General features: G+C 47.2%; 1 protein-coding gene across 1 annotated transcript in view; it reads left to right on the forward strand.

Moving 5' to 3' along the window:
* Positions 1-1,541: 1,541 nt before the first annotated feature.
* The window catches only part of LOC144691449 (complement C3-like), an 89,009-nt gene continuing 76,942 nt past the window's right edge, over positions 1,542-13,608 (forward strand). The window contains exons 1-2 of the mRNA XM_078559548.1: positions 1,542-1,637; positions 6,947-7,139. Of these exons, the coding sequence (XP_078415674.1) occupies positions 1,573-1,637; positions 6,947-7,139 (258 nt within the window). The 5' untranslated portion in view covers positions 1,542-1,572. The remainder of the gene's footprint in view (positions 1,638-6,946; positions 7,140-13,608) is intronic.

The raw sequence follows: 13,608 nt of genomic DNA on the forward strand, positions 1-13,608 counted from the left end.
CAAGGGCAGCAGACACATGGGAACATCATCAGCTGCAAGCTCCCCTCCAAGCCACTTACCATCCTGACTTGGAACTATATCGCCGTTCCTTCACTGTTGCTGGGTCGAAATCCTGGAACTCCTTTCCTAACAGCACTGTAGGTGTACCTACACCACAGGTACTGCAGTGGTTCAAGAAGGCAGCTCACCACCACCTTCTCAAGGGCAATTATGGATGAGAAATAAATACCAGCAATGCCCATGGAAGAAAAAACGACCTCTTTACTTTTCTTTTAATTGGTTTCTAACTGATCCTTGTGATAATGGTTGGCTATCAGTTTTGTGCCAACACCTTCTGTTAGGTGGATGTAGCACTTTAATGTAGTGAAACATCCCAAGGTGCTTGAGAGAAGTGTTATCAAACACTTAGCCACCTAGAGATATAAGCATAGCTTTTATGGACTCTGCTTGTTGATTTGAAATTTAACAAACTGATCTCATATCAGATTTGAAAAAGGAAAAATACTTCCTGGTGGTGTATGGTGGGCCAGGGAAAAGAGCTGAATGGTCTGAAAATGTTGCTGAGTGCAGTTGGACTGGATATCAGGTGCTGCTTCCATTCTGCCCCTTTTTTTATCACCACCTTGTCCAAGACAAACTTCTGTTCCCGGACCAGTCAGTGAATGGATGCCTGCCAAGAAATTTCTGAGCTGCTTAACAGATGAGAGGAAGCTACCCCAGTGAGTGGGCAAAGTGTTAGGGGAATGGTGGTGGTGGTGTATCATAGTTCATTCAGGGAGTGCAGGTTGTCATGGCAACATGCCTTTTGGCCTGCAATTCTGCATAGTGATTTAGAGGCTCCAAAGTTCTCCCATCACATATTTGACCAGGAATCTCTCCCAGTCTTACTGCCTGCCATCAGTCGGAAGGGTTTATAGATTTGCTGTATTACGAACATACTTTCTGTGGCCAACAAGTCCTGGGGATGGGACTTGAACCCAGAGCTCCTAGATCAGAGGCAGGGACACAACCCACTGCACCACAAGACCTCCTCTCTCAGGGGCATACCTGCAAAGAAATAAAACCCTCAGCACAGCACATAGGGTAAAAATACAGTTCGGGATGTGGAAGCAGATGGGCCATAAAATGGGCGAATCCGCCTGAAATCCAGTCTCAGTACAGTCCGTCATCCTGAATATTGGATGTGATAAAGACTGTATGATTCAGCCCCCAAGGTGAATTTCTGTCAGAAACACTCACTTGCTCAGCAAGTGAATGGAGATACTTGTTCCACTAATGCTGCAGTCTAAAGCTCTTGAAATAAATATACAAAAACTTTGAAACGCTGTTATTGGACCAAATCCAGACCTTTTTTTGTATGCATCAGAATCTGATATTGAGATCATTGTGTATCATTGCCTCTGAAGACTTCAGGATACACAGGAATGAAATAGTTAAAAACACTGTTTAATTGTGGAACAGGTTCAACATTTATCCGTAATTAGTAATCTAGTGTCAATATTGACCTCGAAGCTCTGTAAGGTTTTCCATTTGTCCAGTCAGTCAGTTTTGTCTGCCATTTTGTTGTCTGTTATGGAGCTGCGGATGATATTGCTTTGTGCCTCTTGGTGCATCTCAGTTACTGAACAAGCACCTTCGTAAGTAACAATTTTATTTAACACTTTATTACCAATGCTGAACACCTTCTGAAGCTTTAGGCATTGGCCTAGGTGAATTTCTTGGAGATACACGGAGCAAAATTACTCGTACCGGTGCCTGGGGGCAGCCAAAGAGGCAGATCAATTGATAGACGGGGTATATTCGAACAGCTCCCTTGTGAATCTCCCGTCCACTACAGCCGGATTTCTCCTATTCACTGCACCCAAACAAGGCAATAGCTGCAGGGCATTGAGTAGAGAAATCTGCCCCAATCTATTTAACCCCAAACAAACTCCATCCAGGGTTCAAATTTATCTGAATCATATTATTATACCATCAAGTTCTGTTACATTTCTTTTGAAAAGGGGCAGGGGGATGGGGGGGTGGAGCTACCTGCCAGAAAGACATTTTACTGACATGTTCTTTCCTATAAACGTTTGTCCTTACACAATAGCAAAGCTTCTACAACCCATAGTTAACACAAACAGGAGTATTAAGGGGAAATGAGATCGAATGTTTTGGCTGGCGATTTATGCACAACTTTTTGACCAGACTTTATTTACACTTTACTGACTCGAAGGATGAATTATTTTATTTTAAAGCAAAGCACCATTGGCAGGATTTTCCGCTTCAGGCCGGGACCCCAACATCGGGTTCAAACGCGAGTCCTGGACCTGCATCGCCTCAGGAACAGTAACCTGACCGATTTTAACTGACTCAACCAATTAGTGGCCAGAGAGCGAACTCGCTGTCCAATAAAGGAGGGTGGGCGGACTCTCAGAGTTGGAGGGCCATTAGGAGGCTCTCCAACAAGGAGGCTGATATTAAAGCAAATAGGTCGGGCTCCACTTCATCGACTGTACTCCCAACATTTTCTACACATCCAAAAGAGTTTTTTAAAAAAAGAAAATACAGCCACAGCAACAGCCAATAAAAAAGCCTGGATATAGACAGACATTTCTATAGCATAAACATTTGGGAGGCGATGGTGTAGTGGTATTGTCGCTGGGCTAATAATTCGGAGACCCAGGGTAATTCTTTGGGGGACCTGGGTTCGAATCCCGGCACGGCAGATGGTGGAATTTGAATTCAATTTAAAAAAACCTGGAAATAAAAGCCTAATGATAACTATGAGTAAAAACCCATCTGGTTTACTGATGCCCTTTAGGGAAGGAGATCTGCTGTCCTTACCTGACCTGGTCTGGTCTATATGTGACAGCAATGTGGTTAACTCTGAAATGGCCTCAGCGGTATCAAACAGCTACAAAGTCACAAAAAAAAGGAATGAAACCGGATGGACCACCCGACATCGATCTAGGCACCGGAAGTGACAAAGGCGCAATCTCAGCCCTGTCGACCCTGCAAAGTCCTCCTTACTAACATGTGGGGGCGAATGCCAAAATGGGGGGAGAGCTGTCTCACAGACTAGTCAAGCAACAGCCTGACAGTCATCCTCACGGAATCGTATCTTACAGATAATGTCCCAGACGCCACCATCGCCATCCCTAGGTATGTCCTGTCCCACTGGCAGGACAGACCCAGCAGAGGTGGCGGTACAGTGGTATACAGTCGGGATGGAGTTGCCCTGTGAGTCCGCAACGTTGACTCCAGACCACGGCATTCGAGAGTGACTCGGTAGCACCACTACTAGTCGAGTCCTAAAGGACATAGCTGCTAGGCTGGGTCTGTGGCAGGTGGTGAGGGAACCATACAAGAGGGGAAAAATATACTTGACCTAATCCTCACCAACCTGCCTGCCGCAGGTGCATCTGCCCATCACAGTATTGTTAGGAGTGACCACCCAACAGTGTTGTGGAGACGAAGTCCCACCTTCACATTGAGGATACCCTCCATCATGCTGTGTGGCACTACCACCGTGCTAAATAGGATAGATTTCGAGCAGATTTAGCAACTCAAGTCTGGGCATCAATGAGGCGCTGTGGGCCATCAGCAACAGCAGAATTGTACTCGAACACAATCTGTAACCTCATGGCCCGGCATATCCTCCACTCTACCATTAATATCAAGCCAGGGGATCAACCCTGATTCAATGAAGAGTGCAGGAGGGCATGCCAGGAGCAGCACCAGGCATACCTAAAAACAAGGTGTCAATCTGGTGAAGCTATAACACAGGACTACTTGTGTGCCAAACAACATAAGCAGCAAGTGGTAGACAGAGCTAAACGATCCCACGACCAGCAGATCAAATCTAAGCTTTGCAGTCCTGCCAAGCTGTTCCAGTGCAGCTACAACACTGGCATCTACCCAGCAATGTGGAAAATTGCCCAGGTGTGTTCTGTACACAAAAAGGACAAATCCCACCCTGCCAATTACCGCCCCATCAGTCTACTCTCGATCATCAGTAAAGTAATGGAAGGGAGGGAACAGTGCTACCAAGCGGCACTTGCTTAGCAATAACCTGGTGGTGGACAATTAAGCAACTCACTGGAGGAGGAGGAGGCTCCACAAATATCCCCATCCACATAATGGAGGAGCCCAGCACATCAGTGCAAAAGATAAGGCTGAAGCATTTGCTACAATCTTCAGCCAGAAGTGCCGAGTGGATGATCCATTTTGGCCTCCTCTGGAGGTCCACAGCATCACAGAGGTCAATCTCCAGCCAATTCGATTCACTCCACATGATATCAAGAAATGACTGAAGGCACTGGATACTGCAAAGGCTATGGGCCCTGACAGTATTCCGGCAATAGTACTGAAGACTTGTGCTCCAGAACTTGCCACGCCCCTAGTCAAGCTGTTCCAGTACAGCTACAACACTGGCATCTACTCAGCTATGTGGAAAATTGCCCAGGTATGTACACAAAAAGCAGGACAAATCCAACTTGGCCAATTATCGCATCATCACTCTACTCTCCATCATCAGTAAAGTGATGGAAGGGGTCATCAACAGTGCTATCAAGCGGCACTTGCTTAGCAATAACCTGCTCACTGATGCCCAGTTTGGGTTCTGCCAGGGCCACTCAGCTCCTGACCTCATTACAGCTTTGGTTCAAACATGGACAAAAGAGCTGAACTCCCGAGGTGAGGTGAGAGTGACTGCCCGTGACATCAAGGCAGCATTTGACAGAGTGTGACATCAAGGAGCCCTAGCAAAACTGGAGTCAACGGGAATCAGGGGGAAGCTCTCTGCTGGTTAGAGTCATGCCTAGCACTAAGGAAGATGGTTGTGGTTGTTGGAGGTCAGTCATCTCAGGTCCAGGACATCACTGCAGGATTTCCTCAGGGTATTGTCCTCGGCCCAACCATCTTCAGCTGCTTCATCAATGACCTTCCTTCAATCATAAGATCAGAAGTGGGGATGTTCGCTGATGATTGGACAATGTTCAAGACCATTTGCGACTCCTCAGATGCTGAAGCAGCCCATGTCCAAAAGCAGCAAGACCTGGACAATATCCAGGCTTCCCCTCATAATATTTTTTCTTCCTCTGCCCCAGATCTCCCTCTTTTAAACTTTACCCACAAAATAATTTATTGGACAAACTAAAGAGAAAGAAAGCCATCGGAAAACGTGGAAGAGACAGAAGCTCTGATTTGAAGAGTTGGAGAGACAGAAATTGTAATTGGAGGAGCCGGAGAGACAGAAGCTGTGATTGGAGGAGCCGGAGAGACAGAAGCTGTGATTGGAGGAGCCGGAGAGTCAGAAGCTGTGATTGGAGGAACCAGAGAGTCAGAAGCTGTGATTGGAGGAGCCGGAGAGACAGAAGCTGTGATTGGAGGAGCCGGAGAGACAGAAGCTGTGATTGGAGGAGCCGGAGAGACAGAAGCTGTGATTGGAGGAGCCGGAGAGACAGAAGCTGTGATTGGAGGAGCCGGAGAGACAGAAGCTGTGATTGGAGGAGCCGGAGAGTCAGAAGCTGTGATTGGAGGAGCCGGAGAGACAGAAGCTGTGATTGGAGGAGCCGGAGAGTCAGAAGCTGTGATTGGAGGAGCCGGAGAGACAGAAGCTGTGATTGGAGGAGCCGGAGAGACAGAAGCTGTGATTGGAGGAGCCGGAGAGACAGAAGCTGTGATTGGAGGAGCCGGAGAGTCAGAAGCTGTGATTGGAGGAGCCGGAGAGACAGAAGCTGTGATTGGAGGAGCCGGAGAGTCAGAAGCTGTGATTGGAGGAGCCGGAGAGTCAGAAGCTGTGATTGGAGGAGCCGGAGAGTCAGAAGCTGTGATTGGAGGAGCCGGAGAGACAGAAGCTGTGATTGGAGGAGCCGGAGAGACAGAAGCTGTGATTGGAGGAGCAGCTGCTCACAGATTCCGTCACTTGCTGCTTATCCAATCAAACCCTGGCTTGTTTTCCCGCTCTCAGGGGTGCCTGCACTGGCGTTCAGCTCTGGAACATGAAAGAGCCAAAATGCACAGTAATATTTTACATGGGCAGCTTTTCCTGAATTTTTCATTCCCATCTTTACTTTTTTATTTTTTTGTGGGTTACTTGTGAGGGCGAATTCAATTCTGCTGTGAAACAAAAACCAAAGGGAGAGATGTGATAATTGTGAAATGTGAAGCAAATGGATAGTAGCTGTCGATTGTACCGATTGAGGAACTTCTCCCCATGTTTTTTTTGTTTTCACATGACCTCCAATATTTTTTTCTAACTAATAAACAAGCCTGTTCGATGATGTAGTTTTGTTTCAATGTCCCTGTGATTTATTTTCACCGGGTCCAAGGAATGAATCCTCCTTTAATTCCTAGAACCCGGCAGAGCAGTCTGGGAGAGTTGGTGAGAAAGTGTTTGGTGATCTGTGCTGGAATGGCTGTAATAACACACAATATAAATAAAAACCAGAGAGAATTAAAGCCGGCAAATGGTCTCTAACCATCTTCCACTATCTCACACTCAACACTATCTTCAGTGGCTTTGGCAAAACGCTAAATGAACAACCTAAAGCCTTGATTACTTTAATTCCAGGGAGGATTGTACATCAGATCAGAACAAGTATCTGAGCCCATGAAACAAACAGGAACATAGGAACAGGCAGAGGCCATTCAACCCATCGAGTCTGTTCTTCCACCATTCAGTTAGATGATGGCTGTTCTGTACCTTAACTCCATCGGCCTGCCAAAGTTCAGAAACTCTAAATACCTTTGCCGAACAAACTCTATCAATCACAGTTTTGGCATTTTCAATTGACTCCCAGTCTCGACAACCTTTTAATCATCTTAAGCACCTCAAGGGGCTGCAAACCCAGTCTATGCAAACTGTCCTGTTAGTTAAACCCTATTAGCCTCAGAGGTGAAGCTGGAAGGCAAGTTAAAGACTGATTGACTAACTGTTGTTCCATCTGTATTTGCTTAGCTATTTGATCACTGCTCCAAAGATTGCTCGCATTGATGTGAAGGAAACCGTCACTGTCCAAGTATTTGAAGCTCGTGGGAATGTTGACGCCAATATTTACTTATTGAACCAAAAAAACACGGTGCAGTGCTCAGAGAAACACAGGGTCAATCTCAACCACACCAACAACTTCACTGAAGTAATTCTTGTACAGGTAACTGGTTTTTGTTCTTCCACAAGGACTGCTTGGAATTACTGAGCTTATTCTTGTTTTATATATTATCTCATTATTAGATTGAGCCCTTCATAAGTCAGGTCCTTTGTTCCCTCTTGGCTTGGCCATTCCAATGCTCCTCTAGCTGGCCTCCCACCTAAAATCATAGAATGACTACAGCAAAGAAGGAGGCCATTCAGCCCATCGTGCATGTGCTGGCTCTTTAACAGAGCTATTCAATTAGTCTCAATCCCTGACTTTTTCCCAAAGCCCTGCAAATCCTTCCCCTTCAAGTATTTATCCAATTCTTGTTTGCAAGCTACTAGTGAATCTGCTTCTATCACTCTTTCAGACAGTGTGTTCCACATCATCATAACTTGCTGTGTTAACATTATTTTTTTCATCACGTCTGGTTCTTTTACCAATTATCTTCAATCTGTGTCCGTGGTTACCAACCCTTCTTCCACTGGAAACACTTGATTAATCTTTGTTCTGTCAAATCCTTCATGATTTTAAACCCCTCTATCAAATCTCCCCTTAACCCTCTCTAATCCCCCCACATAACTGAACTGATTGACATTTTTCCTAAAGTGTGACACCCAGAACTGAACACAGTATTCCAGCTGATGCCTTTATTTTACAAATATTTAGCATCGCTTCCTTGTTTTGTACTCTATGCCTCTATTAACGAAGCCAAGGATCCCATTTGCTTTTTAAACAGCTTTCTGAACTTGCTCTGCTTCTTTCAAAGACTTGTGTGCATGGTCCCCCACCCCCCGCCGCCGGATCCATCAACTCCCATAACCCCTGTAAACTGTATGCTTTATTTTATATTGCCTCTCTTCTTCCTACCACACTTCTCTGCATTAAATTGTATCTGTCTTGTACATGCCCGCTTCACCAGTCTATCGATCTCCTCCTGAAGTCTGTTCCTATCCTCCTCATTCTTCACTATATTTCCTGTAATCTGCAAACTTCGAAGTTATGCCCTGTATATCCAAGTTCTTGTCATTAATATATATTGAAAGCAGTGGTCATCATACTTACCGACTCCTGGGTGACACTTTTTCCCCCCTACCGCCCCCAGCCTGAATTACATCTGCTCATCTCTGCTTCCTTTACTTTGTCAATTTTTTATACACCTAGCCATTCTCCTTTGATCTTGTGAGCTTCACTTTTGCAGGGTTTTTTCCAAGCACCTCTTGAGCATCCAAATAAACAATATCAATCTCACATCCTGCGTTAAAGACTAACTCTTGGGTTACGTTTTTGTCCATCTGTCATTTCCCCATGTGTGTCAAAGTGCCACATTTTATTTGGTAATGCCCCTTGGAAGCACTTTGAGATGTTTAACTACATTAAAGATGTTGCAGAAATGCAAATTGGTGTCATCAATATTAAGAAGTAAAATATAGACCGATTCAGGCACATAGGCAACTTACTGCCAGGGCGTGAACCTGGAGTTGGGGATCAGCCTCTCCTTCTAGGAAAATGCCTGAAGATTGGAGGACGCGCTAACATTGTAATGTTTTTGCCTTCCTCTGCTTTTCATGGTATATATCAATGATTTAGACCTAATATAAGGGATATGATGAAAAAGTTTGCAGATGATAGAAAAATAGCCTGTGAGTTTGATAGTGAGGAAGAAAGCTGTCGATTGCAGAAAGATATCAATGGACCACTCAGGTAGGTGGAATAGGGACAATTGGAATTTAATCCAGAGAATTGCGGGATAATGCAATTAGGGAGGGCAAACAAGACAAGAAAATACACAATAAATGGTAGGATACTGAGAAGTGTCGAGAAACAGAGGGACCTTGGAGCGGATGTCCAGAGGGAAGACCTCATTCTACATCATAAATTTCGATGATTCTATAAAATGAAGGAAATTAATTCCCTAAATATAAAATGGATTGGCTTTCTCCTCCATGCTTACAATGGAGGAGGAGTCCTTCTCTTCGTAAAAAATCAAGAGAGTATGTGTGTGTGTGTGTGTGTGTCCACGAATTTGTGTGTGTACGGACAAGGCTGCGAGCATGTATGTTTGGGGTGAGGGTTTGTGTATGCTGGCAATAGTTTGTGAGTGCAAGCGAGTGTCTGTGTGTGCACGGGCAAGGTGTGTGTGTGTGAGCGAGCATTTGTGTGTGTCAGCAAGGGTTTGTGTGTGTGTGTGTGTGTGCAGGCGATGGTTTGCATGTGCATGCGAGCGTTTGTGTGTGTGTGTGTTTGTGCTGGCGATGGTTTGTGTGTGCGGGTGAGGATTTTTGTGTGTGTGGGTGAGGGTTTTTGTGTGTGTGTGTGTTTGTGCTGGTGATGGTTTGCATGTGCATGCAAGGGTTTGTGTGTGTGTGTGTTTGTGCTGGTGATGGTTTGCATGTGCATGCAAGGGTTTGTGTGTGTGTGTGCAGGCGATGGTTTGCGTGTGCAGGCAATGGTTTGCGTGTGTGTGTGTGCAGGCGATGGTTTGCGTGTGCAGGCAATGGTTTGCATGTGTGTGTGTGCAGGCGATGGTTTGCATGTGCGTGCGAGGGTTTTTGTGTGTGTGTTTGTGCTGGTGATGGTTTGCATGTGCATGCAAGGGTTTGTGTGTGTGTGTGTGTGTGTGCAGGCAATGGTTTGCGTGTGCAGGCAATGGTTTGCGTGTGCATACGAGGGTTTTTGTGCGCATGTGTGTGTGCAGGCGACGGTTTGCATGTGCGTGCAAGGGTTTTTGTGTGTGTGTGTGTGCAGGCGATGGTTTGCATGTGCGTGTGAGTGTTTTTTTGTGTGTGTGTGCAGGCGATGGTTTGCGTGTGCGTGCGAGGGTTTGTGTGTGTGTGTGTGTGAGTGTGTGTGTGTGTGCAGGTGATGTTTTGCATGTGCGTGCGAGGGTTTGTGTGTGTGTGTTTGTGCTGGCGATGGTTTGCGTGTGTGGGTGAGGGTTTTTTGTGTGTGTGGGTGAAGGTTTTTGTGTGTGTGGGTGAGGGATTTTGTGTGTGTGGGTGAGGGATTTTGCGTGTGTGTGTGAGGGTTTTTGTGTGTGTGTGGGTGAGTATTTTTGCGTGTGTGGGTGAGGGTTTTTGCATGTATGGGTGAGGGTTTTTGCGTGTGTGGGTCAGGGTTTTTGCGTGTGTGGGTGAGGGTTTTTGCGTGTGTGGGTGAGGGTTTTTGCGTGTGTGGGTGAGGGTTTTTGTATGTGTGGGTGAGGGATTTTGCGTGTGTGTGTGAGGGTTTTTGTGTGTGTGTGGGTGAGTATTTTTGCGTGTGTGCGTGAGGGTTTTTGCATGTATGGGTAAGGGTTTTTGCGTGTGTGGGTGAGGGTTTTTGCGTGTGTGGGTGAGGGTTTTTGCATGTGTGGGTGAGGGTTTTTGCGTGTGTGGGTGAGGGTTTTTGCGTGTGTGGGTGAGGGTTTTTGTATGTGTGGGTGAGTATTTTTGTGTGTGTGGGTGAGGGTTTTTGTGTGTGTGGGTGAGGGTTTTTGCGTGTGTGTCTGTGAGGGTTTTTGTGTGTGTGGGTGAGAGTTTGATTTCTCTTTATTCTTTCATTGAATGTGGGTGTCATTGGTGCGGCCAGCATTTGATACCCATCCCTATTTGCCCTTGAACTGAGTGTCTTGCTTGGCCATTTCAGAGAGCAGTTAAGAGTCAACCACATTGCTGTGGGTCTGGAGTCACATGTAGGTCAGACCGGGTGATGATGGCAGATTTCAATCCCTAAAGGCCATTGGTGAACCAGATGGGTTTTTACACAATCGATGATAGTTTCATGGTCACCATTACCGAGACTAGCTTCATATTCCAGATTTATTAACTGAATTCAAATTTCACTAGCTGCTGTGGTGAGATTTGAACCCATGTCCTCAGAGCATTAGACTGGGCCTCTGGATTACTAGTCCAAACCCACGACCACTACCGCCTAGGACAAGGGCAACAGATAGATGGGAACGCCACCACCTGGAAGATCCCCTCCAAGTCACTCGCCATTCCGACTTGGGTCAAATTCCTGGAGCTCCCTTCCTAACAGCACTGTGGGTGTACCTACACCGCATGGACTGCAGCGGTTTGAGAAAGCAGCTCACCACCACCTTCTCAAGGGCAATTAGGGATGGGCATTAAATGCTGACCCAGCCAACGATGCCCACATCCCATGAAAGAATAACAAAAACACTGCCACCGTCTCCCCTGTGTATGTCTCCGGGCAAGTGTGTGTGTGTGTGTGTGTGTGTTTGTGTACGCAAGGGTATGTGTGCATTTGTGTGTGTGTTTGTGTGGGTTTGTTTGTGTGCGTGTATGTTTGTGTGTATGTGTGTGTGTGTGTGCAAGGATGTGTTTGTGTGTGTGTGTACGTGTGCAAAGGTGTGTGTGTGTGTGTATCTAGGCAAGGGTTTGTGTGTGTGTGTGTGTGTGTGTGGGGGGGGGCAAGGATGTGTGTGTGCGTGTGAGTGAGAGAGAGTGGGTGGGCAAGGGTTTGTGTGTGTGGGGGCAAGGGTTTGTGTGTGTGTGTGTGGGGGCAAGGGTTCGTGTGTGTGTGTGGGGGCAAGTGTCTGTGTGTGTGGGGAAGGGTGTGTGTGTGTGTGGGCAAGGGGTGTGTGGGCATGAGTTTGTGTGTGCATGCGATGGTTTATGTGTTTGGGCAAGGCTTTGCATGTGTGTGCAGGCGATAGTTCGTGTGTGTGGACAAGGGTGTGTGTATGTGTGTGTGTGCGTGCGCGTGCAGTGGTTTGTGTGTGTGTCTGTGTGCAAGGATTTGTATCTGTGGGCAAGGGTTAGTGTGTGTGTGGGCAAGGGTTAGTGTGTGTGTGTGTGTGTGGGCAAAGCTTTGTGTGTGTGGGTGTGGGCAAGAGTGTGTGTGTGTGTGATTGTGTGTGTGTGGGCAAGGGTGTGTGTGTGTGTATGTGTGTGTTTGTGTGTGGGCAAGGGTGTGTTTCTGTGTGTGTGGGCAAGTGTGGGTGTGTGTGGGCAAGGATGCGTGTGTGGGCAAGGGTGTTTGTGTGTGTGCGCAAGGGTGTGTGTGTGTGTATTTGTGTGTGTGGGCAAGGGTGTGTGTGTAAGGGTGTGTGTGTTTGTGTGTGTGGCAAGGGTTTGTGTGGGCAAAGGGTGTGTGGGCATGAGTTTGTGTGTGCATGCGATGGTTTATGTTTTTGGGCAAGGCTTTGTATGTGTGTGTGCAGGCGATAGTTTGTGTGTGTGTGTGCAAGGATGTGTTTGTGTGTGTGTGTGTGTACGTGTGCAAAGGTGTGTGTGTGGGCAAGGGTTTGCGTGTGTGTGTGTGTCTAGGCAAAGGTTTGTGTGTGTGTGTGCATGTGTGGGGGGCAAGGATGTGTGTGTGCGTGTGAGTGAGGGAGAGAGGGTGGGCAAGGGTTTGTGTGTATGTGTGGGGGCAAGGGTTTGTGTGTGTGTGGGGGCAAGTGTCTGTGTGTGGGGAAGGGGGTGTGTGTGTGTGTGTGGGCAAGGGATGTGGGCATGAGTTTGTGTGTGCATGCGATGGTTTATGTGTTTGGGCAAGACATTGCATGTGTGTGTGCAGGCGATAGTTTGTGTGTGTGGGCAAGGGTGTGTGTATGTGTGTGTGTGCGTGCACGTGCAGTGGTTTGTGTGTGTGTCTGTGGGCAAGGGTTAGTGTGTGTGTGGGCAAGGGTCAGTGTGTGTGTGTGGGCAAGGGTTTGTGTGTGTGGGTGTGGGCAGAGTGTGTGTGTGTGTGTGTGTGTGGCAAGGGTTTGTGTGGGCAAAGGTTTGTCTGTGTGTGTGGGCAAGGGTTTGTGTGTGTGTACGTGTATGTTTGTGTGTGGGCAAGTATGTGGTGTATGTGTGTGTGTGTGTGGGCAAGGGTGTGTTCCTGTGTGTGTGGGAAAGTGTGGGTGTGTGTGTGGGCAAGGGTGTGTTTCTGTGTGTGTGGGAAAGTGTGGGTGTGTGTGTGGGCAAGGATGCGTGTGTGGGCAAGGGTGTTTGTGTGTGTGTGGGCAAGGGTGTGTGTTTGTGTGTGTGTGAGCAAGGGTGTGTGTGTGTGTGTGGCAAGGGTTTGTGTGGGCAAAGGTTTGTCTGTGTGTGTGGGCAAGGGTTTGTGTGTGTGTATGTGTGGGGGGCAAGGATGTGTGTGTGTGTGTGTGAGCGAGAGAGAGAGAGTGGGCAAGGGTTTGTGTGTGTAAGAATTTGTGTGTATGGGGGGCAAGGGTTTGTGTGTGCGTGGGGGCAAGGGTTTGTGTGTGTGTGTGTGTGGTAAAGGGTGTGTATGTGTGTGTGGGCAAGGGGTGTGTGGGCATGAGTTTGTGTGTGCATGCGATGGTTTATGTTTTTGGGCAAGGCTTTGTATGTGTGTGTGCAGGCGATAGTTTGTGTGTGTGTGGGCAAGGGTGTGTGTGCATGTGGGCAAGGGAGTGTGTGTGGGCAAGGGTGTGTCTGTGTGTGTTTGTGTGTGTGTCTGTTTGTGTGTGTGGGATGGGGGTGTGTTTGGGCAAGGGTGTGTGTGTGGGCAAGGCTGTGTGCGTTTGAGT

This window comes from Cetorhinus maximus, chromosome 16 (assembly GCF_964194155.1).
Source record: "Cetorhinus maximus chromosome 16, sCetMax3.hap1.1, whole genome shotgun sequence".
Lineage (NCBI taxonomy): Eukaryota > Metazoa > Chordata > Chondrichthyes > Lamniformes > Cetorhinidae > Cetorhinus > Cetorhinus maximus.